Source organism: Pseudophryne corroboree, chromosome 6 (assembly GCF_028390025.1).
Source record: "Pseudophryne corroboree isolate aPseCor3 chromosome 6, aPseCor3.hap2, whole genome shotgun sequence".
NCBI lineage: Eukaryota > Metazoa > Chordata > Amphibia > Anura > Myobatrachidae > Pseudophryne > Pseudophryne corroboree.
This window is the reverse complement of record NC_086449.1, coordinates 346,895,512-346,921,536: the sequence shown is the minus strand read 5'-3', so window position 1 is coordinate 346,921,536 and position 26,025 is coordinate 346,895,512. Positions and strand designations below refer to the sequence as shown.

The 26,025-nt window shown below is 45.7% G+C and overlaps 1 protein-coding gene across 9 annotated transcripts in view; it reads left to right on the top strand.

Moving 5' to 3' along the window:
- Positions 1-26,025, top strand: part of HERC1 (HECT and RLD domain containing E3 ubiquitin protein ligase family member 1) — a 475,564-nt gene that overhangs the window by 336,898 nt on the left and 112,641 nt on the right. For all 9 annotated transcript variants that reach the window (XM_063926542.1, XM_063926546.1, XM_063926547.1 and 6 more), the window contains 7 exons: positions 1,635-1,747; positions 2,041-2,238; positions 3,199-3,329; positions 3,769-3,968; positions 11,783-11,894; positions 24,344-24,490; positions 24,604-24,705. In XM_063926542.1, coding sequence (XP_063782612.1) covers positions 1,635-1,747; positions 2,041-2,238; positions 3,199-3,329; positions 3,769-3,968; positions 11,783-11,894; positions 24,344-24,490; positions 24,604-24,705 — 1,003 coding nt within the window. The remainder of the gene's footprint in view (positions 1-1,634; positions 1,748-2,040; positions 2,239-3,198; positions 3,330-3,768; positions 3,969-11,782; positions 11,895-24,343; positions 24,491-24,603; positions 24,706-26,025) is intronic.

The following is a 26,025-nucleotide window of genomic DNA, read 5'->3' as shown; positions in this document are numbered from 1 at the left end:
CCTTGTGATTTACCTCCCATTGTCGTGATAGAGGGCAATATTGGGTATTATGCCTCAGACTATCCCAGCACGGGGTAATTGCAGCGGTAGCTCGCAAATGCATACTACAGATGTGGGCCAATAGACAGCTGCCATTACCCTCCCTATTTAGGAACAAGTTATACTTTCAAATGGATTGGCTTGAACCTAATATGCATAAAGAGACCAAGACGGTTTCTTTCCCTCACCCCAGAACTCAAGCGCCAAATAAATAAATATATATATATATATATATATATATATTTATATTCGCTTTCGTTATATATTTTGGTATGAGACACACATTTTCTTGAAGGATCCTCCAATTTCTTTACCACCCACAAGCTGATTATGCCCTGTTCCTTACACATGGATTTGGGGTTATGGGGGAGACTGCTGACAATGCCTAGGTGGGGGTCCTATATACTCTTTATTGCTCTATTGTGTAAATATATATATATATATATATATATATATATATTCATACTAGCATAATAAATATGAAACACAAAAAGTATGTTGAAGGGAAGTCAGACAGAACTCTGCCTTGAGGAGGGACAGTGGCGGAACATTTTACCTGCTTCAAATGTCACTCCAAATTGTATGGCATCCAGTCCAGGATGGAGACATGGGAGGTGGGGTGATCAACAAGTGCTCACATGTGGGTACTCCCCCCTGATATGGTAGAGCCTGCCTGGCACTGGCCATTATGGAGCTTCTTACAGCTTGGGAAATAGCTTTGAGTGGCAAGCAAGGATTCTGCTACCAGGGTAGTCATAGGATCCAGAAAAGTGACATTATACCCCTGGGGTCCCCGATCAGCTTCCTTTGGTCTTCACTTAATCATCACCTGATGAGCCAACTAGGCATCAACATATGATGCATTTAAAATGTTAAATTATGCTGTCGCATTGTTACACTATGTAGACACAAGTAATTGGAACCTCACACGGGCAAAATGGTGTGCTCCTGCAGCAGACACGTATTCCTGAAGGCATAAAACGGGTAGATCATTTTCTAACAAAATTGCTTGCCAGGCCAGAAGGAGCTAACTGAATTTGAAAAGTGGATCATCGTAGGCTGCGCAATGTCATGTTTACAGAGCGATTCTGGACTGGTATACAGAAAATTCGTAACCCGAATGGACTAGCCAGCTAGCTCAGAGTCCATATCTTAACCCCATTGAGAACCTCTGGGATGAAATGGAGCGACGGGTGTATTCTAGACCGATTCGACCTTCTTCAGTGTCGCAGTTGGTCACTGTACTGTACTTAAGGTGGAATGGAAAAACATACTGCCCGCTGTTGTCCTGGATCTTGTGGACAGTTTGTGGTGAATGGTGCCTGCAGTAGTCACTGCACGTGGTGGAGCTACAAAGTACTGATGTCAATAAAATGTTATTGATCAGTTTGCTGTCAGTGTCCACTCACTTTTGTATATATAATGTAGTTTTAGTAAGCTTGTATTTTGCCTAGAGCCATCAACAATTCTACATTATTTCATACTTCTATCTATAATATACATGTATAATGTATAACTATTCTTCCATCAATCAATTGTAGCTTTCGTTTTTACAAAGTTATGAGCTAACCGTATTGTTCTTTTCTTACCCTTAGAGAGGGAACTCCAGAAGAGACTGATCCCACCCTGTCGCCCGTGTGCTGGAGTGTCAGTGGGCGATATCTGGCTGTAGCTTTAGAAAAGACAATTAACATCTGGCAAGTCAATGGTATGTAGTTACCAGGGAGTGCTGCCTTTGGCCATTTCTGTATAGTCTTTTATGTACAGTATATGAAGTTTGTGTAGTATGTTTCATAGGTGTTAATATAGTTACATATCATTTATTATCCTTCAGCACTTGGGAGTCGAGCTTCAGGAACTGTGTTTAAGGCTTTGGAACGTTTCATCTATATAGTTGTGTTATGTTTGTGTCGTCACATGTCAAGTTCTGATTGTGTATTTGTCTGTTCTAATACTGTAATACAAATATAGTTCTCTTTTTTCCAAACCTGAATGCAACAGGGGGAAAAGGTCTTGTGGATGCACAACCTCACTGGGTCTCCTCTATAATGTGGCCAGAACAGTGCATTGGAGGAGTATGGCCGAGTGATCTACCGGAATCATTGTTGGTGGGGCGAATGGACGGCTCTTTGGGTCTTATTGAAGTGACAGATGCCACTAGTATGCATCGTCTGGAGTTGGAGCACTGTTACAGAAAAGGTGTGTGACAAATAAACCTAATCTTTGGTAGTGGAAGCAACAAAAGAGAAAATAACAAAAAAATCCCGAAACACACTTCAAAAACTATTATAAAAAATAAAAAAGCTATTATTCTATTTGTAAATATGTGAAATGCACATGCAGGCATTCATATACAGTCAGGTCCATAAATATTGGGACATCGACACAATTCTACTCCAGACTTTTTACCCGGCTTAATTGACGATGAAATAATGAGTGAATAGCCCACTCCTGTCCATGAAATAGCTTTTGAGTCAATTGTCCCATTACTTTTGGTCCCTTAAAAAGTGGGAGGCACATATAGAAACCGTTGTAATTCCTACACCGTTCACCTGATTTGGATGTAAATACCCTCAAATTAAAGCGGAAAGTCTGCAGTTAAAGTACATCTTGTTTGTTTTATTTCAGATTCATTGTGGTGGTGTATAGAGCCCAAAATATGAGAATTGTGTTGATGTCCCAATATTTATGGACCTGACTGTAGACACGTTGTTGTGTTTTCATGTTTACTAATACAAAGTTTGATCAGACTTCAGAATGGTTATCAATAGATTCCTAGGCAGACTGAGCATGGTACTGACCTAAAATTCTGTGAAGACCCCAAACAATTATAAAGTTGCAATCCACACCCATCAGTTCTGTATTCATCAGTATATTACTACTGTGAGATTCCGATGTATCCCTTGCCATCTATTGAGAGCACAACAAGCAAATCTACAATGACCTTCTTTACATACATAAGTACAATTCAGAGCAGTGATAAATATAGTGATGTACTAGTACTGTGCTGTATTGTGTTTCTTCCCCAAGTTGAATTTGCCTTTAGGAATATTCTGTGTTATTATCAATGCATCATGTTTAGATTTTTTCCTATTAAAAATGCCATTGTTAATTTGAAAAGATACTGTACTGCAACTGTTTTCCTTCTAATTGTGGCAGTGGCTGTTACTTGCATTGCTTGGTTTAGTGAAGATCGGCCATTTGCTGTTGGATATGTTGATGGAAAGTTATTGATTGGAAATAGGGAACCAGCAGAGAAAGGAGAAATTGTTCTAATTGATGCACACAAGGTAAGCTAATTCAATTCATAATGACTAAACGCGTGTGGTATTGAAGGTAGACCACACTTATGTCGACAGGGATTCTATGTCGACAGGGTCTCTAGGTTGACATGGTCTAGATCGACAGGTCTAAAGGTCGACATGCATTTTTAAATATTTTTTGGTGTCGTTTTCGCCGTACAGTGACCGGGAACCCCAATTAGTGCACCGCATCCCCTCGCATGGGTCACTTCGCAATCGTAGTCGACGTGGATCGTAAAGTATGAAAAAGTTCCAAAAAATTAAAAAACTCATGTCGAGTTAGGCACTGTCGGCCTAAGTCTTGTCAACCTAGAGACCGGATACCTGACTGAACACCCACGTGAGTCATCCTAACACTAATGTTTTGGATATGTTTAAAATCTTGTGCCTCTTATCTGCTTCATGCTGAACTTGTGCATGTTTCTAGGAAATGTTTGTGAGTTTGAAGTGGGATCCAACAGGTCAGATGCTACTTACTTGTGGTAAAGAGGACACTGTTAAGTTGTGGGGGAACTCGGGTGATAGCTGGAAAACACTTTATTGCCTGACACATCCTTCGTATGTCAACACAATAGCCTGGTGCGGATTGGCTGAGAAAGTGGACAGCCCACAGCTCATGTTAGCAACGTAAGTGTGCCTTACAAAGATTGTATATGTGTTGGTAAGCATTAAATTACAGTATATTTCTTTATTTGTCACTCTTCAAACCAGTTTTCAGCCATTGTAATCCTGATTTGCTTACTATGCTTTGCATTAGACATTTATGAAACCTTCACAAGAAGTGGATGATTTAATATGGGCAGTTCAGGCAGGTAGTAGAGTGAGGAAAACCTGTCAATTAGTTGGAAAGAAAAACAAAATCAGTTACTTTCTTTCCCTAGATATGCACAGCTGTGAACTTGTACAAAGAGTGGGTCAAACCTGACCCTAAGGCCCTTATTTATCAAGCCTTGGCGAGTGATAAATAGCATGCTGATACAGTACCAACCAATCAGCTCCTAACTGCCATGTCACCAGCTGTGTTTGAAAAATGACAGTTAGGAGCTGGTTGGCTGGTCATTTATCACTGTGCTATTTATCAATCTCCAAGGCTTGATAAATGTGGGCCTTAATTTTAAGTTACATGCAAATTACAGAACCTTTACACTTCATCAACATAGGCTATGAATAAATGTGAAACAACCTATAGCACAATTTCCTAAGGCTCTTGTCAGTCAAATTTGAAGCTCAAGAAATGGAACACTAATATTCAACTGGACAGGTTTAAGATGGAATCCTACATATCCTTAAAACCACTTAACTGGCATGGCCAGATCACATGTGCCCGCACTTCCCCACTGTGTTCCCCAGTTTTTGACGAGGAGATCTGTTCTGCAGATGTGCATAATATTTTATTTAAATATTTAAAAAAAAATGCTTTTTAAACTATATTCAATAAAAACATTTTACTACAAAAATATTATGAACAATTTTGAAGGGAAAAATAGTCAGTTAAGTGGTTAATAAACAATACTGAAAAGGCTGAGTACATGGATGTCTTGGATGCCTACTTACAATGCATGTTCCCATCTGGGAAGTTCAACAGTGCTTTCTCAGGTATGAGGTTCAGGTCCAACATTACCAGTTTTGAGCTCTACTCTTTGATCTCCAAAGGTGTTAACAAAAATTATAGGTATCAGTTCCAGATTGTGATTATTAATCATATTCTGGGTGATCTTGATATAAAAGTCTCTCACTCTGCTTTGGACACCTTACAGACACAAGAGTCCAATGGTTGGATAATCTACCAGAAATCTAATCTGGTGCCTACTCTGCGTAGGGTATGCCTGACTAAATAGTCTCTTTACAATTTTTCTCTTACGTCCCAGAGGATGCTGGGGTCCACATTAGTACCATGTGGTGTAGACGGGTCCACCAGGAGCCATTGGCACTTTTAGAGTTTGAGAATGTGGGCTGGCTCCTCCCTCTATGCCCCTCCTACCAGACTCCGTTTAGAAAATGTGTCCGGAGGAGCCGGTCACAGCTAGGGGAGCTCTACAGAGCTTCTTTAGAAAAGTTTTTTCTTTAGAGTTTATTATTTTACAGGGAGGCTCCTGGCAACAGCCTCCCTGCTTCGTGGGACTAAGGGGGGAGTAGTGTCCCCCCCCTGAGCCACTATATTCGCTGACAGGACACTGAGCTCCTGAGGGGATCGTCGTTCCCCTCCACAGGGGATCGCTCACCCCAGCAGCATGCCGCCACCCCCTTACAGAGCCAGAAGATTGGTGGTGAGTGAGACACCGATTCCCCTAGCAAGCGAGAGGCCGGTGTGATGATGAAGGCAACAGGGTATGGAGCGCAGTACTAACTGCGCTCGGGGCACAGCGGTACATTGTGCGGCGCTGTGAGGGGCGCCCTGAGCCAGCGCCTACACCCTACACTGACCTACCAGCCTGTCAGAGTCCCTGGATCGCTGCCAGCATAATTCCTCAGGCCAGTATAATCTTATGAAGAACGGGAAGACAGCGCCATTTTGGGGGCGGAGCTTCTCCTCAGTGCGGACCCAGCAGCGTTCAGTGCCATTTTCCTGCCTGCACAACGCTGTCGGTGAAGAGCAAGTCCCTCCAGAGCAACTTCAGCTATCTCTCATGGTACCAGGGGGTTGTAGAAGAAGGGGGGAGGGGGGGGAGGCTGTGTAATCTATTAAGGTGCACAGTCAGCGCTGGTTGGAGGTCTCCCTTTACCTAAAAAGCACTGTGTGTGGGTTGGCTCCAATCTCTGTGTCTCTCTTGCCCTTCTTGGGGGGTGAAACTCTGTCTGTCTGTCCTCCCCAGTGTGTGGGTGGAGTGTCTGTGATCTCCATTAAGCTGTGTCCAGGGACTCTGTGTCATATGCTGCAGAGGATATGTCCTCTCAGGATGATCTCATTCCATGTAATCAGGATTCGGCAGGATTTCTGGTAGAATTCAGAAAGACCTGGGTTCCATGGCTGCAGGAATTTCTTCCATGTCTGTCTCAGCTCGTCGAGGACTGTGGCTGCGACAGTGGTCTGCCGACGCGGTATCCAGGAGAAGTGTGGAGACCCTACACAGGTCAGACTCTCTTTGGGGAAGCGTTGGATGCGTGGATCTCCACGGCTACAAGCGGGTAAGTCACCCTTTCTTCCCTCAGCTGCACCAGCTACGAAGAAACCCTTTTCTTCAACTGCATCACAGCCCTTTCGGGATGCCAAGCCCCGAAAGGCCACACCGTCCAACACATTCTTTAGGGGAGGTCGGCCCAAATCCAAGAAACCTGTTGCTGCGGGTTCCCAGGAACAGAAACCTGCTTCAGGTACCCCGAAATCCTCCGCATGACGGTGGACTACACGTCCCGGAGGTGGGACCGGTGGGAGCGAGACTCAGGCTTTTTTGTCACGTCTGGGTGTCGTCTGGCCTGGATCCCTGGGTACAAGATATTGTGTCCCAGGGGTACAGGCTGGAATTTCAAGATCTCCCTCCTTACCGATTCTTCAAATCAGGCTTGCCAGCTTTGCTGGCAGAAAGGACTGTCCTGCTGGCAGCCGTCCAGAAGTTGGTGGAGGTACAGGTAATTGTACCGGTCCCCCCTCATATGCAAAACAAAGGTTACTATTCAAACCTTTTCGTGGTACCGAAACCGGATGGTTCGGTCAGGCCCATTCTGAACCTAAAATCGCTAAATCCCTTTCTGAAGGAGTTCAAGTTCAAAATGGAGTCTCTAAGGGCGGTGATATCGGGTCTGGAAGAGGGGGAATTCCTGGTATTACTGGATATCAAGGATGCGTACCTCCACATTCCGATTTGGCCGCCGCATCAAGCTTTTCTCCGATTCGCACTGTTGGACTGCCACTATCAGTTCCAAGCCCTGCCATTTGGCCTCTCCACAGCACAGAGAGTATTCACCAAGGTGATGGCGGAAATGATGGTTCTCCTCCGCAGACGGGATGAACATAATTCCATATCTGGACGATCTGATAAAGGCATCGTCCAAGGAGAAGCTGTTACAGTCCATTCTTCTCATGACCCACCTGCTCAGGGAATATGGTTGGATCCTGAATCTTCCAAAATCATATTTGGAACCAACCAGGAGGTTGTCCTTTCTGGGTATGATCCTCAACATGGAAGTGCAGAGGGTGTTTCTTCCAGAGGAAAAAGCGTTGGTGATACAAACAATGGTCCGGGATGTTCTGAAGCCAGCCCAGGTGTCTGTTCATCAGTGCATTCGCCTTCTGGGAAAGATGGTGGCCTCTTACGAGGCTCTGCAGTACGGGAGGTTTCATGCTCGGTCCTTCCAACTGGATCTCCTGAACAAGTGGTCGGGATCCCATCTACACATGCACCAGAGAATACGTCTGTCGCCAAAGGTCAGGATTTCACTCCTCTGGTGACTGCAATTACCTCGCCTTCTGCAGGGCCGCAGGTTCGGCATTCAGGACTGGGTCCTTCTAACCACGGATGCAAGTCTCCGGGGCTGGGGCGCAGTCACTCAAGGGGAAACTTTCCAAGGAAGGTGGTCAAGTCTGGAAGCCGGCCTGCCGATAAACATTCGGGAACTAAGAGCCGTCTACAACGGTCTTCTCCAAGCGGCCCATCTTCTGAGAAATCGGGCCATTCAAGTGCAGTCGGACAATGTAACGACAGTGGCTTACATAAACCGACAGGGCGGAACGAAGAGCAGAGCTGCAATGTCAGAGGTGACAAGAATCATCCTCTGGGCAGAAAAACACGTGTTGGCGCTGTCAGCAATCTTCATTCCGGGAGTAGACAACTGGGAAGCGGATGGGAAGCGGACTTCCTTAGCAGACACGATCTCCATCCAGGGGTGTGGAGTCTCCATCCGGAGGTGTTCAAGGAGGTAACAGATCTTTGGGCTGTACCCCAAATCGACATGATGGCCTCTCATCTCAACAAGAAGCTTCGGCGGCATTGTTCCAGATCGAGGGTCCCGCAAGCAGTGGCAGTGGACGCCCTAGTGACTCCGTGGGTGTTCCAGTCGGTGTACGTGTTTCCTCCACTAACACTCATTTTAAGAGTTCTCAAACTCATAAGGAGAACAAGAGTTCAGGCAATCCTCATTGCTCCGGACTGGCCAAGAAGGGCTTGATACGCGGATATTCTGGATCTACTGCTAGAAGAGCTGAGGACCACAGCATGGAGGTTGAACGCCAGATACTAGCTCGGAAGGGCATTCCGAACAAGGTTATTCCTACCCTGATCCAGGCTAGGAAAGGTCTAAACATTACCATCGTATTTGGAAAAAATATGTATCTTATGTGAGTCCAAGAAGTTTCCTGCGGTGGAGTTTCAACTGGGACGTTTTTTCCTCTTCCTGCAAACAGGTGTGGATATGAGCCATAAAGGTCCAAATTTCGCCCCTATCCATTTTCTTCCAGAAACCGTTGCCTGCCCTCCCTGAGGTACAGACTTTTTTGAAGGGAGTTCTGCACATCCAACCTCCCTTTGTACCGCTTACGGCGCCTTGGGATCTTAACTTGAGACTGGTTTGAGCCTCTACAGGAGCTTGAGGTCAAGTTTCTCACTTAGAAGGCTGTCACTTTGTTGGCCTTAGCTTCTGCTAGACGTGTGTCGGAGTTGGGGGCTTTGTCATGTAAAAGCCCATACTTGATCTTCCATGAAGACAGTGCTGAGCTTCGGACACGTCAGCAGTTTCTTCCGAAGGTTGTGTCAGCATTTCATATCAACCAACTTATTGTGGTGCCAGTTGCGACTGACTCCTCAATTTCATCAAAGTCCTTAGATGTTGTACGGGCTCTAAAAATCTATGTGAGGAGGACTGCCCGTCACAGAAAATCGGACTCTGTTTGTCCTGTATGATCCCAAGAAAATTGGATGTCCTGCTTCTAAGCAAACGATCTCTCGCTGGATCAGGTTCACTATCCAGCATGCATATTCTACGGCAGGCTTGCCGTGTCCTGCGTCTGTTAAGGCCTACTCTACTCGTAAGGTGGGTTCTTCCTGGGCGGCTGCCCGGGGTGTCTCGGCTTTACAGCTTTGCCGAGCAGCTGCTTGGTCTGGGTCGAACACTTTTGCAAAGTTCTACAAGTTCGATACTTTGACCAAACTTTAGGTCCTCAGAGGCCAATCAGTTCTGCAGGAGCCTCCGCGCTCTCCCTCCCGTTCTGAGAGCTTTGGTACATCACCATGGTACTAATGTAGACGTAAGAGAAAATAGGATTTTAATTACCTACCGGTAAATCCTTTTCTCGTAGTCTGTAGAGGATGCTGGGCGCCCGCCCAGCGCTTCGTGATCCTGCAGTGGTAATTTAGTTCAGTACTGCTTAGTCTAGATTAAGTACTGTTTTGTTACTTTGTAAAGGCCCTGACGAAGCTCTGACATAGAGTGAAATGCGCATAGGGAATAGCTGTGCGCTGCAGATACTAATGAAATGTTATTAATCAATTAAAAATTAGTATTCCACTGTCGTACCTGCCAACCTCATTGCCTGTAACGTTACATTTTATGCACGTTTAGGTTTTAGCCAGGGCAGTGCGGTGCTGTTGGATATAACAGCACGCATCACAGACAGCACTTGCTTTCTATTAGATGTCCGTGGCATCTGGCAGCATAGACTAGGATTGTGCCTGTAATGTGTCTAAGTACAGGACAATAAATGCTAGTACTGCCAATATGCTATCCTTAGAGGAGTTATTTATATTACCAGTGCAAGAAAAGCCAATAGAGGAATATACAACTGCCCTATGATATTATTGTACTTATTCAATAGCTCTCAGATTGCCCTATAATTTTTATAGGTGTGAGTGGTGTGGAACATAATATTAATAAGAGCATATTATATGTATAATTTGACATCAGTTGGGCATGTACGCATTACCTCACTGAATGTGATCTGACCCTCTCTGAATAGCTTATATATGACCAACGTGCATTATTGTTATCAGCCTAAAGAGTACATATTATAATTAAATTACGTCACATGCATGTGCATAAAAATGAAGGACTGCATATAAGAAAGATCTCCTCTGTACTTTTTTGTTTATGATAAGAAGTCCTCACAACTCTATTCCATTTGGGAATTGTTTGGATATTCATTATTATATATGTATTAAATATAACATTAAAATATGGATGGTATATAGCCAAACTAGCGTTTTCCCAGGGATTATATATTGGAGGGACTGCAGACCTCCATTGGCAGGGTGATACAGTCATAACACAGCAAGATACCTTGTTAAATAAAGCAACCATTGTATCTACTATAACATCTTGCTGGGTATCAAATTACAATGTGTATCATTTAGGAACGACTGTAACCCCTGATAGAATAGAAGTACAGAGGCGATATCGAGAGTGAGAATTACTGTCCTCATTTAATAATATAATGCCCAAATACAATTGTGAGTAAATATTAGTAATACCAATTGAGCAAGGTTGTTACAGGTTTATGAAGGCGTATACTAGTAATTAGGGATTGTTGTATCAATTACAAGAAATACACACATATATCCCAACTACATTCTTTTGAGGAATATACAGTATGAGTGGAATACAATTCATACATAAGATATATACAATTAAGAAATAATAGGCGGCACACGGCTTTGTTTTTAATATTTTCTTTATTATTTGGCACTAGGACAAAATAAAACTTTTTCTTTTTCTTTTTTGTCCATTTTTCTGATTCACGTCTAATTATTCTTTATTGTTTTTATATTTCACTGTTTACGGCCCATCTTAGGGTCTTAATACTTCATGTGGGATACTAATAAAGTTGATACATTCCATATGGGTATTGGTATATATTTTTAATTCAGTGTCAACTCATATATATAAAAGAAGTATAAAGACACAGTCATAATATCAATAATTTTCGTTACTTTGGTAGAGAGTGCACCCAGAGAAACTGATCCCTTTTCTTTATCCTTTTTTTTTTACTTGGTAAGTAATCTTGTTCAGCCGTTGCTGATGTTTCAAGCTAGTTAGCTTGGTTTGCCTTGTGTGTGAGCTGTTGTGAATCTCACCACTATCTGTGTAAAATCCTTCTCTCGAAGTTGTCTGTCTCCTCGGGCACAGTTTCTATACTAAGTCTGGTAGGAGGGGCATAGAGGGAGGAGCCAGCCCACACTCTCAAACTCTTATAGTGCCAATGGCTCCTGGTGGACCCGTCTATACCCTATGGTACTAATGTGGACCCCAGCATCCTCTACGAACTACGAGAAAAGGATTTACCGGTAGGTAATTAAAATCCTATTTTTTGTAAGATGCCTATTGGCTCCTAGACATCTGTGCATTTCTGTATGTGAGTACTGGGACAGATTATTGAAAATTGTGGCATAATAACAATAATGACTTTCAAATCTTTTTATTTTTAGAAAGATATGAAGGTAATGTTACCTTATTTTGGTAATGATGATTATTTAAAGATAACAGGCCAAAAGCTAATCCTATACATTGCATTGCAGTGGATGTCAGAATGGTTTGGTGTGTGTGTGGACAGTTCCACAGGCCTCTCTGGAAACCTATCATGCCAGGTCAGCAGCTCTAGAAGAATGGAGAGAGCAAACATCCAGCAAGGTCAGCCTGGAAAGTAGTGATCTGTTTCTCATCTGTCCAACTTTGGTTTTCACATTTTCTCTGATTCATCTATAAGCAATCATTGTTTATTATATCATGGGAAATTAAGCTGTTACAATTTCACTTTTAGCATTTAATATCTAGGGTGCAAATAAAAGCTAAGAACCATAACATAAATCCAAAATATACATGTTTTGCAGGTGTGTACATTGTTAAGCACTTTCATTTACATTGCTTTGATAGGTGTATCTTAGACTCACTACCCTTCAGCATGTGCACACACGCCGACAGCATGTGCACACACGCCGACAGCATACAGCCACCCCTAACAGGTGCTGAAGACGTGGTACGGACACCGGGGACCCGGTGAGGACTCCCATACTGGCACTGCTGATAAAAGGGGTTTTAAGTCTGTTTTACACATAAAATAAGATAAAGCCAGTTTAAACTTTTGTAGAGGGACCACACGCCATTATGGGGGCGGAGCTTCCCGGAGAGAGGGACCAGCAGCTCAGAGGCGCCATTTCAAGCGGATGCTGATCTCCAGGCTGCATACAACGCGCTGCTCCTCCACAGACCCTGCTAAATCGCCTTGTATTGGTACCAGGGGGATTTATAGAAAGGGGGGAGCATATAAATAATAACAAAAGCCAGTTGCCTTATCAAAGGCTTTGGTTTATGCCCAGCAGAGCACTGCTTTGACTGTGTGGCATTGTGTGCTGATCTCGTCCCTCTATATCACTGCATTCGGGCTATCTGGGGTTTTCTATGCTATTTCACTGAACTGTGTTATTTCACTAATACTGTATGTGTTTTCTGCTGTTTCAGAATGTCTGGCAAAAAGGCTGTGTCCCCCTCATGCAACACAAAGTTTTCCCCTTCTCCAGGGGGATTTCTCCTATGTACTCAGTGCTCTCTCCCTTCTCAGGGTAGCAGTGTACAGGAGCCAGAGTGGTTAGAATCATTTAAAGGAATGATATCTAATATTAATACTGAGTTGGCTACTGCCAGACAGGAAATAAATCTGTGGATGATTTTTTAGTCAAGGCTGCTCAGCCCCCCCTGCTTGTCTCGCATAAACGCACAGTCTTACATGTACTCCAGTCTGACTCTGAAAATGAAATGCCAGATTTGGATGAAGGTGAAGTGGACATCGAAGGTGACAATACTCTGTCTCTGGGTGTGGAGGCCCTAATTTATTCTGTTAAGGCAGTCCTCAGCATACCAGATAAGGAGACAGAACCTGATGAAGAGTTGTTTTTTAATATAAAACCAAAATCTATTGCCACCTTTCCTATTTCCAAGGATTTAAACTCGCTCTTTAAAGAGTCGTGGGTCAATCCTGACAAGAAATTTCAAACCCCTAAACCAGTGATTTTCAACCTTTTTCTACTCGCGGCACACCAAACAATATTTTAAAATTGCCAAGGCACACCATCCGTTCCCCACAGAACCCCCCCCCCCCCAACAAAAAAAAAAAAAACACACATTGGGCCTCACAGTGATAAAAAATCCACACATACATTGGCCTACACAGAAAAAACGATCACATTGCTCCCCACATAAATCATGTTGCTCCCCACATAAATCCTATTGCTCCCCTCATAAATCAATCACATTGCTCCCCACATACTATAAATCATGTTGCTCACACATAAATAAATCTCATTTCTCCCTACATAAATACTATTGCTCCCCACATGAATTATTCACATTGTTCCCCCCATAAATCCATAAATCTTACTGCTCCCCACAGGAGAAATAACATAACAAATATTAGCCCCTACCGGTCAGCTGTCCTCCTCCCTGTTCCTCAGTGGCGGGGATTGTTCATAGTGGAGCGCTGTGAATACTGAGCAGCGGGCGGGCGGGCAGGTGTGAATGTGGGTGGGCAAGGAAAGTTGTGGACGCAGGTGGGAACTGGAAGATGTGTAAACAGGCGGGTGGGCTGGCTGGGTGGTGAGATGCAGCGGCTGTGACCTATGATTTCACACTGCCGCGTCATCAAGGCACAGGTCACAGCCGGAGCATGAATGATCCTCCTTGAAGAGCCCGGGCCAACAGTGCACTCTGAAGGTGCAGGAAGCTGCTCTGGCTCCGCGGCACACCTTGCAACTGGTCGCGGCACACTAGTGTGCCACGGCACACTGGTTGAAAAAGCCTGCCCTAAACGGTTGCTGAATCCTTCCCTTTGCCACCTGAAGATAGGAAGGTATGGGAGAACCCTCCAATTGTGGATACCTCCGTGTCCAGGCTATCACGTAAGATTGTGCTATCTGTACTTGGTGCTATCTCTTTTAAAGACCCTGCTGACTGTAAAATTGAGACTTCACTCAAATCCATTTACACTGCAGTAGGTGTCACGCAGATGCCCACCATTGCTTGCGGTTGGATCATGAGGGCCATGGTCAAATAGTCTGGTAATATAATTGAGGGGTTTGAGACTCTGCCTCAGGATGAGATACTGACTCTACTGCAACATATCCAAGATGCTGCTAATTTCATGAGTGAGACGATCAAGGAGATAAACCTCATTAATGCCCGTTCCACCGCTATGGCGGTCTCAGCTCGCAGAGCTCTGTGGCTACGACAATGGACAGCGGATGCAGATTCCAAGAAGGGCGTTGAAAATCTCCCTTTTACAGGGGATGCCTTGTTTGGGGAAGAACTAAACAAGTGGCTTTCTCAAGCAACTGCAGGTAAGTCTACCTATTTGCCGTCTGCTGCGCCTCCGGATAGACGTCCCTATCCAGGGCCCTCTCTACAGTCCTTTCGTGTGTCCAGGTTTAGAGGCAGAGCCAGAGGTGCCTTAAATGCAGCTAGAGGAAATAGAGGTAAATCCCGCAAACCAGCGGCTGCTGGATCTCTGGACCAGGCCTCTGGATCCTCCTCCACTAAGCCCTCTACGTGACGGTTGGCCCCATCTGCAGGGGGACTTTCAGGTGGGTGCTCGACTACAATATTTCGCCCAGGTGTGGACGGAATCCTACCGGGACCCTTGCGTGAGGGACCTCATATCCCAAGTTACCGGTTTTAATTTCAAGCACTCCCTCCTCACAGATTCTTCAAGTCAAGCTTACCAGCTTCACCTGTAGCAAGAGTTACCTTGCAGGACGCCATTCAAAAACTTCTACAAACAAAGGTTATTGTTCCAGTCCCTCCACTGTTGCAAAAGAGGGGATTTTATTCAAGCCTATTCGTGGTGCCGAAATTGGACGGTTCGGTATGACCGATCTTGAACCTGAAATCTCTGAACCCGTACCTACGTGTTTTCAAGTTCAAGATGGAATCTCATTCCCTGATATCAAGGATGCATATCTACACATTCCGATATGGCTTATCTCAGATTCGCTATACTGGACCACCACTTCCAGTTCCAGGCCTTTCCCTTTGGTCTCTCCACGGCTCAGAGGGTATTCACAAAAGACACGGCGGAGATGATGTTGCAACTCCTCATGATGGGAGTAAACCTAGTCCCCTACTTAGACGATCTCCTAATAAAGACAATGTCCAGGTAGAGTCTGCTGAACAGCATCAACTTGACTACTAGTCTTCTAATGCACCATGGGTGGATCCTAAATTTCCAAAAATCTCACCTGGAACCGTCCCAGAGAATACATTTCCTGGGACTGATACTGGACACGGAGTCTTAGAAGATATTCCTCCCCATGGACAAAGCCTTAGCAATTCAGGCTATGGTCTGCTCTGTGCTCAGGCCCCGCAAGATCTCGGTACACCTTTGCATCCACCTACTAGGCAAGATGGTGGCCTACTACAAGTTGATCCAGTATGGCAAATTCCATGCCTGTCCATTCCAGCTGGATCTGATGGACAAAGTGGTCAGGGTCTCACCTGCACATGCACCAGAGTATATCTCTGTTGCCAAAAGCGAGGATCTCCCTGCTGTGGTGGCTACAAGTCTCACCTTGTAGAAGGTCGGCGTTTTGGAACCCAGTCTTGGACTCTGTTATCGAAGGATGCCAGCCTCCGCGGTTGGGGAGCTGTGACCCAAATGGCTCAGTTCCAAGGAAAGTGGTCGAGTCAGGAGTCTTAGCTTCCAATAAATGTTCTGGAACTCAGGGCAATTTACAATGCTCTTCTGCAGGCCCCCTATCTCTTCCGCAGTCAAGTCATAGGGCTGTAACACACACTCCGGTTTTTCCCGGATGGCAAAAAGCCGGACAAACTTTGTCCGGCTTTTTGCCATCCGGGAGAAACCGGCAGAGTTTGTCACACAGGACGGCTTTGAGCCGCATGTGATGCTGTGCGCATGCGCAGCATTAGACACGGCTTGGGAAAAAAACATTGTGTGTAAAAGCTCACCTTCACACACACACACGGTTTACTGGCTGCAAAGACGGCCAGGCGCCCGCCCGGCAGCCGGACCTTCCAGTGGTGAGACCCGGGCCGGGACCGTGCCGTTTGTAAGGACACATTGCGCTGCATGTGTCTTTACATCACGGCAGCGGTTTAAAGCCGGCCGGGTTTTTGCCGGGCGGCGCCAGCCGCCTCGTGTGTTTCGGCCCATACAGGTGCAGTCGGACAACTCCACGGCAGTGGAGTACATAAACCGACAGGGAGGAACAAGAAGCAGGGCCGCAATGCAAGAGGTGTCAAGGATACTACTCTGGGCGGAAGCCAACGCAAGGGCCATATCGGCCATATTCATTCCGGGAGTGGACAACTGGGAAGCGGACTTCCTCAGCAGATATGACCTCGACCCGGGGAATTGGGGCCATCACCCTCAGGTGTTACAACAGCTGGTTTGCCGGTGAAGCTGTCCACAGATAGACTTGATGTCTTCTCGTCTCAACAAGAAGCTGCATCGCTACTGTTCACGGACGAGGGATCCGAAGACTGCGGCAGTGGACGCTCTGATGGCACCGTGGACTTACCAGTTTGTATATCTGTTCCCTCCAATTCCTCTCATTCCCACAGTTCTAAAATGACTCAAAAGGGAAAACGTTCAAGCAATTCTAATTGCCCCGGATTTGCCTTGCCGGGCCTGGTATGCGGACCTCCTTAACATTCTCTCGAAGAGCCATGGCCTTTACCGCTTCTCAAAGATCTTCTTTAGCAAGGGCCGTTCGTTTATCCAGACTTACTGCGGCTACGTTTGACGGCTTGGAGGTTGAAAGGAAGATTCTAGCCAGCAAAGGTCTTCCCTCCAGAGCTATCTTGACTATGGTCCAATCCCGAAAGGTGGTCACGTCTAAACATTACCACCGTACAGTATCTGGAAGAAATATGTTTCTTGATGTGAGGGTATAAAATATTCTACAGTAGAATTTCAACTTTGGGCCTAAGGTTAGGCTCCATCAAGGTTCGGATATCGGGGTAATTCAGACCTGATCGCTCACTAGCGTTTTTTGCAGCAATGCAATCAGGTCAGAACTGCGCATGCGTATGCACCGCAGTGCGCAGGCGCGACGCACGGGTACAAAGCGGATCGTTGCTGTGCGATGGGTTTTACGAAGAGTCCATTCACACAGCCGATCGCAAGGAGATTGACAGGAAGAAGGCGTTTGTGGGTGGCAATTTACCATTTTCAGGGAGTGGTTGGAATAACGCAGGCGTGTCCAAGCGTTTGCAGGGCGGGTGTCTGACGTCAATTCCGGCCCCGGACAGGCGGAAGTGATCGCAGCAGCTGAGTAAGTTCTGGGCAACCCAGAAACTGCACAAAGTTTTTATTTTGTACCGCTCGGCTGCACATGCGGTCACACACTTGCACAGCTGAAATATACTCCCTGGTGGGCGGCGACTATGCGAACGCTGGACTGCAACAAAAATCCCATGCTGTATTGTTCTCTCTATTGTATTGCAGCTGAGAACAATAGATGAAGGGTTTATGCTAAAAAGTCATGTTGTGCCTAGGCGCAGAAAACTAGTCTGTATATAAACAATATTAATACAATGCAAATAATCAAGATAGGTGGGACATTACAATTATTAGGCCAGAGGTTCCCAAACGCGGTCCTCAAGGCACCCCAACCGTCCAGGTTTTAAGGATATCCATGCTTAGGCCCAGGTGACTTAATACTACAATCAGATCTGTGCACAAGAAGGGATATCCCTAAAACTTAAACTGTTGGGGTGCCTTGAGGACCGCGTTTGGGAACCGCTGCGTTAGGCACACATTATTTCCGGTAAGCTGTTTCTGGTGTTATCTGTATTACGGTTTTCTCACAGGAGTTCTGTATATCTGTATATTGTTATACTGTATGTCAAGTTCTAATGTGTATTAGTATTATTCGAACTTGCATATATTTTTAAAGAATCCTTCCTTTTGAACATTTTGCTGATGTCCGTTCTATATATGATTTTCATTATAATTGACACCGAAGAGTGGACATGAGTTTGTTTGATGCTGACATGTGGGCATCAGAACTTTGCTTATTGGATACATTATAAATTCCCAAGTAAGTTGAGTACCTATTATAATCCTGATGAAGTCTGATTGACACTATCTAGTGCCACAACAAAACATGTTAGATACCCTTTTTCTCTGACGTCCTAGTGGATGCTGGGAACTCCGTAAGGACCATGGGGAATAGACGGGCTCCGCAGGAGACTGGGCACTCTAAAAGAAAGATTAGGTACTATCTGGTGTGCACTGGCTCCTCCCTCTATGCCCCTCCTCCAGACCTCAGTTAGATTTCTGTGCCCGGCCGAGCTGGATGCACACTAGGGGCTCTCCTGAGCTCCTAGAAAGAAAGTATATGTTAGGTTTTTTATTTTACAGTGAGACCTGCTGGCAACAGGCTCACTGCAACGAGGGACTAAGGGGAGAAGAAGCGAACCTACCTGCTTGCAGCTAGCTTGGGCTTCTTAGGCTACTGGACACCATTAGCTCCAGAGGGATCGACCGCAGGACCCGTCCTTGGTGTTCGTTCCCGGAGCCGCGCCGCTGTCCCCCTTACAGAGCCAGAAGCATGAAGATGGTCCGGAGAATCGGCGGCAGAAGACTTCAGTCTTCACCAAGGTAGCGCACAGCACTGCAGCTGTGCGCCATTGCTCCTCATACACACTTCACACTCCGGTCACTGAAGGTGCAGGGCGCTGGGGGGGGGGGCGCGCCCTGAGCAGCAATAAAAACACCTTGGCTGGCAAAATAATCACAATATATAGCCCCAGAGGCTATATGTGTGATAATTACCCCTGCCAGAATCCATAAAAAAGCGGGAGAAAAGTCAGCGGAAAAGGGGCGGAGCTATCTCCCTCGGCACACTGGCGCCATTTTCTCTTCACAGTGTAGCTGGAAGACAGCTCCCCAGGCTCTCCCCTGTAGTTTTCAGGCTCAAAGGGTTAAAAAGAGAGGGGGGGCACTAAATTTAGGCTCAATATTGTTTATACAAGCAGCTATTGGGGAAAATTAACTCAGTGATAGTGTTTATCCCTACATTATATAGCGCTCTGGTGTGTGCAGGCATACTCTCTATCTGTCTCCCCAAAGGGCTGTGTGGGGTCCTGTCCTCAGTCAGAGCATTCCCTGTGTGTGTGCGGTATGTCGGTACGGCTGTGTCGACATGTTTGATGAGGAGGCTTATGTGGAGGCGGAGCAGATGCCGATAAATGGGATGTCGCCCCCTGTGGGCCGACACCAGAGTGGATGGATAGGTGGAAGGTATTAACCGACAGTGTCAACTCCTTACATAAAAGGCTGGATGACGTAACAGCTATGGGACAGCCGGCTTCTCAGCCCGCGCCTGCCCAGGCGTCTCCCTCAGATGGCAGACACAGATGTCGACACGGAGTCTGACTCCAGTGACGACGAGGTTGAGACATATACACAATCCACTAGGAACATCCATTACATGATCCCGGCAATAAAAAATGTGTTACACATTTCTGACATTAACCCAAGTACCACTAAAAAAGGGTTTTATGTGTGGGGAGAAAAAGCAGGCAGTGTTTTGTTCCCCCATCAAATGAGTGAATGAAGTGTGAAAAAGCGTGGGTTCCCCCGATAAGAAACTGGTAATTTCTAAAAAGTTACTGATGGCGTACCCTTTCCCGCCAGAGGATAAGTTACGCTGGGAGATATCCCCTAGGGTGGATAAGGCGCTCACACGTTTGTCAAAAAAAGGTGGCACTGCCGTCTTAGGATACGGCCACTTTGAAGGTACCTGCTGATTAATAGCAGGAGGCTAGCCTGAAGTCTGTATTTACACACTCAGGTACTAGACTGAGACCTGCAGATAGTGCTGCTGCAGCGTGGTCTGTAACCCTGTCAAACAGGGATACTATTTTGCGAACATAAGACGTCGTCTTATATATGAGGGATGCACAGAGGGATATTTTGCCGGCTGGCATCCAGAATTAATGCAATGGCCATTCTGTCAGGAGGGTATTAGAGACCCGACACTGGACAGGTGATGCTGACTTTAAAAGGCACATAGAGCCTTATAAGGGTGAGGAATTGTTTGGGGATGGTCTCTGGGACCTCGTATCCACAGCAACAGCTGGGAAGAAAATTTTTTACCTCAGGTTTCCTCACAGCCTAAGAAAAGCACTGTATTATCAGGTACAGTCCTTTCGGCTTCAGAAAAGCAAGCGGGTCAAAGGCGCTTCCTTTCTGCACAGAGACGAGGGAAGAGGGAAAAAGCTGCACCAGTCAGCCAGTTCCCAGAATCAAAATTCTTCCCCCGCTTCCTCTGAGTCCACCGCATGACGCGGGGGCTCCACAGGCGTAGCCAGGTACGGTGGGGGGCCGCCTCAAAAATTTCAGCGATCAGTGGGCTCGCTCACAGGTGGATCCCTGGATCCTTCAAGTAGTATCTCAGGGGTACAAGCTGGAATTCGAGGCGTCTCCCCCCCGCCGTTTCCTCAAATCTGCCTTGCCGACAACTCCCTCAGGCAGGGAGGCTGTGCTAGAGGCAATTCACAAGCTGTATTCCCAGCAGGTGATAGTCAAGGTGCCCCTACTTCAACAAGGACGGGGTTACTATTCCACACTGTTTGTGGTACCGAAACCGGACGGTTCGGTGAGACCCGTTTTAAATTTGAAATCCTTGAACACATATATAAAAAAATTCAAGTTCAAGATGGAATCGCTCAGGGCGGTTATTGCAAGCCTGGAGGAGGGGGATTACATGGTATCCCTGGACATCAAGGATGCTTACCTACATGTCCCCATTTACCATCCTCACCAGGAGTACCTCAGATTTGTGGTACAGGATTGCCATTACCAATTCCAAACACTGCCGTTTGGACTGTCCACGGCACCGAGGGTCTTTACCAAGGTAATGGCAGAAATGATGATACTCCTTCGAAAAAAGGGAGTTCTTAATTATCCCGTACTTGGACGATCTCCTTATAAAGGCGAGGTCCATGGAGCAGTTGTTGGTCGGAGTAGCACTCGAGAAGTGCTACAACAGCACGGATGGATTCTATACATTCCAAAGTCACAGCTGGTTCCTACCACACGCCTACTGTTCCTGGGGATGGTTCTGGACACAGAACAGAAAAAAGTGTTTCTCCCGCAGGAGAAAGCCAAGGAGCTGTCATCTCTAGTCAGAGACCTCCTGACACCAAAACATGTATCGGTGCATCACTGCACACGAGTCCTGGGAAAAATGGTAGCTTCTTACGAAGCAAAATTCCATTCGGCAGGTTCCATACAAGAACCTTTTAGTGGGACCTCTTGAACAAGTGGTCGGGATCGCATCTTCAGATGCATCGGCTGATAACCCTGTCTCCAAGGACCAGGGTATCTCTACTGTGGTGGCTGCAGAGTGCTCATCTTCAAGAGGGCCGCAGATTCGGCATACAGGACTGGGTCCTGGTAACCACGGATGCCAGCCTTCGAGGCTGGGGGGCAGTCACACAGGGAAGAAATTTCCAAGGACTTTGGTCAAGTCAGGAGTCGTCCCTACACATAAATATTCTGGAACTGAGGGCCATTTCCAATGCCCTAAGTCTGGCAAGGCCTCTGCTTCAAAACCAGCCGGTACTGATCCAATCAGACAACATCACGGCAGTCGCCCATGTAAACCGACAGGGCGGCACGAGAAGCAGGATGGCGATGGCAGAAGCCACAAGGATTCTCCGATGGGCGGAAAATCACGTCTTAGCACTGTCAGCAGTGTTCATTCCGGGAGTGGACAACTGGGAAGCAGACTTCCTCAGCAGACACGACCGACACCCGGGAGAGTGGGGACTTCATCCAGAAGTCTTCCAACTGTTGGTAAACCGTTGGGAAAGGCCACAGGTGGACATGATGGCGTCCCGCCTAAACAAAAAACTAGATATTGCGCCAGGTCAAGGGACCCTCAGGCAATAGCTGTGGACGCTCTAGTGACACCGTGGGTGTACCAGTCGGTTTATGTATTCCCTCCACTGCCTCTCATACCAAAGGTACTGAGAATAATAAGAAAACGAGGAGTAAGAACGATACTCGTGGTTCCGGATGGGCCAGGAAGAGCTTGGTACCCAGAACTTACAGAAATAATATCAGAGGACCCATGGCCTCTACCGCTCAGACAGGATCTGCTACAGCAGGGGCCCTGTCTGTTCCAAGACTTACCGCGGCTGCGTTGGACGGCATGGCGGTTGAATTCCGGATCCTAAAGCAAAAGGGCATTCCGGAGGAAGTCATTCCTACGCTGATAAAAGCCAGGAAAGAAGTAACCGCAAACCATTATCACCGTATTTGGCGAAAATATGTTGCGTGGTGTGAGGCCAGGAAGGCCCCAACAGAGGAATTTCAGCTGGGTCGTTTTCTGCACTTCCAACAGTCGGGAGTGACTATGGGCCTAAAATTGGGTTCCATTAAGGTCCAGATTTCGGCTCTGTCGATTTTCTTCCAGAAAGAACTGGCTTCACTGCCTGAAGTTCAGACTTTTGTAAAGGGAGTGCTACATATTCAGCCCCCTTTTGTGCCTCCTGTGGCACCGTGGGATCTCAACGTGGTGTTGAGTTTCCTGAAATCACATTGGTTTGAGCCACTTAAAACTGTGGATCTGAAATATCTCACGTGGAAAGTGGTCATGTTATTGGCCTTGGCTTCGGCCAGGCATGTGTCAGAATTGGCGGCTTTGTCATGTAAAAGCCCTTATCTGATTTTCCATATGGATAGGGCAGAATTAAGGACTCGTCCCCAGTTTCTCCCTAAGGTGGTATCAGCTTTTCACTTGAACCAACCTATTGTAGTGCCTGCGGCTACTAGGGACTTGGAAGATTCCAAGTTACTGGACGTAGTCAGGGCCTTAAAAATTTATATTTCCAGGACGGCTGGAGTCAGGAAAACTGACTCGTTTTTTATCCTGTATGCACCCAACAAAATAGGTGCCCCTGCTTCTAAGCAGACTATTGCTCGCTGGATTTGTAGCACAATTCAGCTGGCGCATTCTGCGGCTGGATTGCCGCATCCTAAATCAGTAAAAGCCCATTCCACAAGGAAGGTTGGCTCATCTTGGGCGGCTGCCCGAGGGGTCTCGGCTTTACAACTTTGCCGAGCTGCAACTTGGTCAGGGGCAAACACGTTTGCAAAATTCTACAAATTTGATACCCTGGCTGAGGAGGACCTTGCGTTCTCTCATTCGGTGCTGCAGAGTCATCCGCACTCTCCCGCCCGTTTGGGAGCTTTGGTATAATCCCCATGGTCCTTACGGAGTTCCCAGCATCCACTAGGACGTCAGAGAAAATAAGATTTTACTCACCGGTAAATTTATTTCTCGTAGTCCGTAGTGGATGCTGGGCGCCCATCCCAAGTGCGGATTGTCTGCAATACTTGTATATAGTTATTGCCTAACTAAAGGGTTATTGTTGAGCCATCTGTTGAGAGGCTCAGTTATATTTCATACTGTTAACTGGGTATTGTATCACGAGTTATACGGTGTGATTGGTGTGGCTGGTATGAGTCTTACCCGGGATTCAAAATCCTTCCTTATTGTGTCAGCTCTTCCGGGCACAGTATCCTAACTGAGGTCTGGAGGAGGGGCATAGAGGGAGGAGCCAGTGCACACCAGATAGTACCTAATCTTTCTTTTAGAGTGCCCAGTCTCCTGCGGAGCCCGTCTATTCCCCATGGTCCTTACGGAGTTCCCAGCATCCACTACGGACTACGAGAAATAAATTTACCGGTGAGTAAAATCTTATTTTTTCTTTAAAAAAAAATCTATTTATTGAAAATGTTGCCAAAATACAGAGTTGGGCATAGAAAAATAATATAAAGGCACAGAGGCCAGGAAAGCATGGTCAACAATAAAAAAGAAACAAAAACATTCCAGCAAAAATAGACAAGATAGCTAATAGAAGACATAGATTAAGATTAACAGAGGGTCATTTTATGGTGGTATGTACCAGTGCTTTGCTGGTCACATGTAGCAAATAATTTGTCCTTGTGTTTTTGCACTGCTAATACTGAGTTTGCTAGAAGACCAACCAAGAGATGAATATTTACTAGAATTTGCAGCACTGTTTCAGGATCCTTTCCTGTTTCATTGCAGGAGTTTTGCAGAAAATCCGAGGATGTCTGTTGTGTCTACAAGCTAAGAGGTCACATTACCCCTGTGCGTACTGTAGCTTTCAGCCCAGATGGACTGGCTCTAGTTTCTGGTGGACTTGGTGGCTTAATGAATATTTGGTCTTTAAGGGTGAGCATGTTCTATTATCTGTAATAAAACTGGATTGTACTTGTATACCATTTTAAATATTGAATGTGTATGTCGATTTGTAGAGTTTCTTTATCACCTCTTGTTTATTTTAGGATGGATGCATCTTGCAATCAGTTGTAACTGGTTCTGGAGCAGTTACAACCACGGTTTGGATTACTGATGTCGGAGTTGCTACCTGCTCCAACCGTTCAAAAGTACGTACTCACCAGTCATGTAGCGGAGGGACTGTATGCATGCATCCATCCAAGTTGGGGGAGGAATTTGATATAAAAAATGTACCCATAAATGACCTATTACTTTAAAGAGGCTGTCTAACATCCAATACGTTCTTGGTTTGTTGTCCACTACAACTTTTTCTAAATGCATGAACTAATCTTTCTGTTTTCCTTCTGTGCTTTTCAGCTATGTCTTTATCAGGCTGGATATTTTCGTTAACCTTGAATGTGGACAAATCCCTTTACATTTGTTTTAGTCCTATTCACTAAGCTGCAGAATTTAACTGACATTTAGCAACGTCAATTAGTTAAAAAAACATAATAAACTTACACCTACTTCCTTTCATGTTTACTACATTAGAAATTTATATTTGGGGAAATTTACTTTGTTATAACTGTGCATATCTTTGAGCTAAAGGTAGATTTATAAAAACTGATTTATAGTTTGTATTATTTATAAAAAAAAAATTAAATTGCCTACTTCTCAATGCCAGAGCCTCATGGACTTCTACTTGCAGCTTCTGCAGGATCTGTAATACAGAATTGACAAATCAATTAAGCAAGTGTAGGGGGATGTGAGTAAGCAAACCAATAACTAGCCGATTGTGATTGGTTATCCTGTACTTCTACCCCATTTTTTGAGCCAATGCTATTTTCATTATTATAAGCTTTAGTATATCTACCCCTTACTGTTCGACATTATAACTTTTATATAAAGTCTGTTTGTATGGCGTTGAATTTGAGGTTATCTATAAAATACCACTGCCTGATGAGTTTCTTACAAAATAAGTAAGAGACTATATAAACTGAATGTGTGTATCCTTATTTTCTCTAGCATCCATAAGGGATACTGGGGTCACTTAGTACAGATGGGGTCCAAAGGAGCTGGTGCACTTTAAATTTCTTCAACTGGGTGTTCTGGCTCCTCCCCTCTATGCCCCCTCCTACAACCAGTTTAGAAAAATGTGCCCTCGGGAGAGGATGCACACTCTGGAGCTACAGAGCGTTTTTCTTCAGTTTAGCTTCTGTTTGTTATTTTCAGATAAGCTGTTTGGGCAACAGCATACCTGGGCCGCGGGAGTTAGGGAGGGGGGGGTCACCGGCCTCTGTAAGGCGTCGGAGCCGCTTCCCCGCTGCAGGACCACTGTCCTGAGAGGTTGTGTTACCGTGGGCACGGCGCCTTAGCGAGCACAATCGCAGCACGCTGCACACACCTAACATATGCCTGAAAGTGAGAAGAGTGGTGAGTACACACTGCGGGCCCCGGTTCTTGGTGCGGCGCGATCGCTGGGGGCGGCA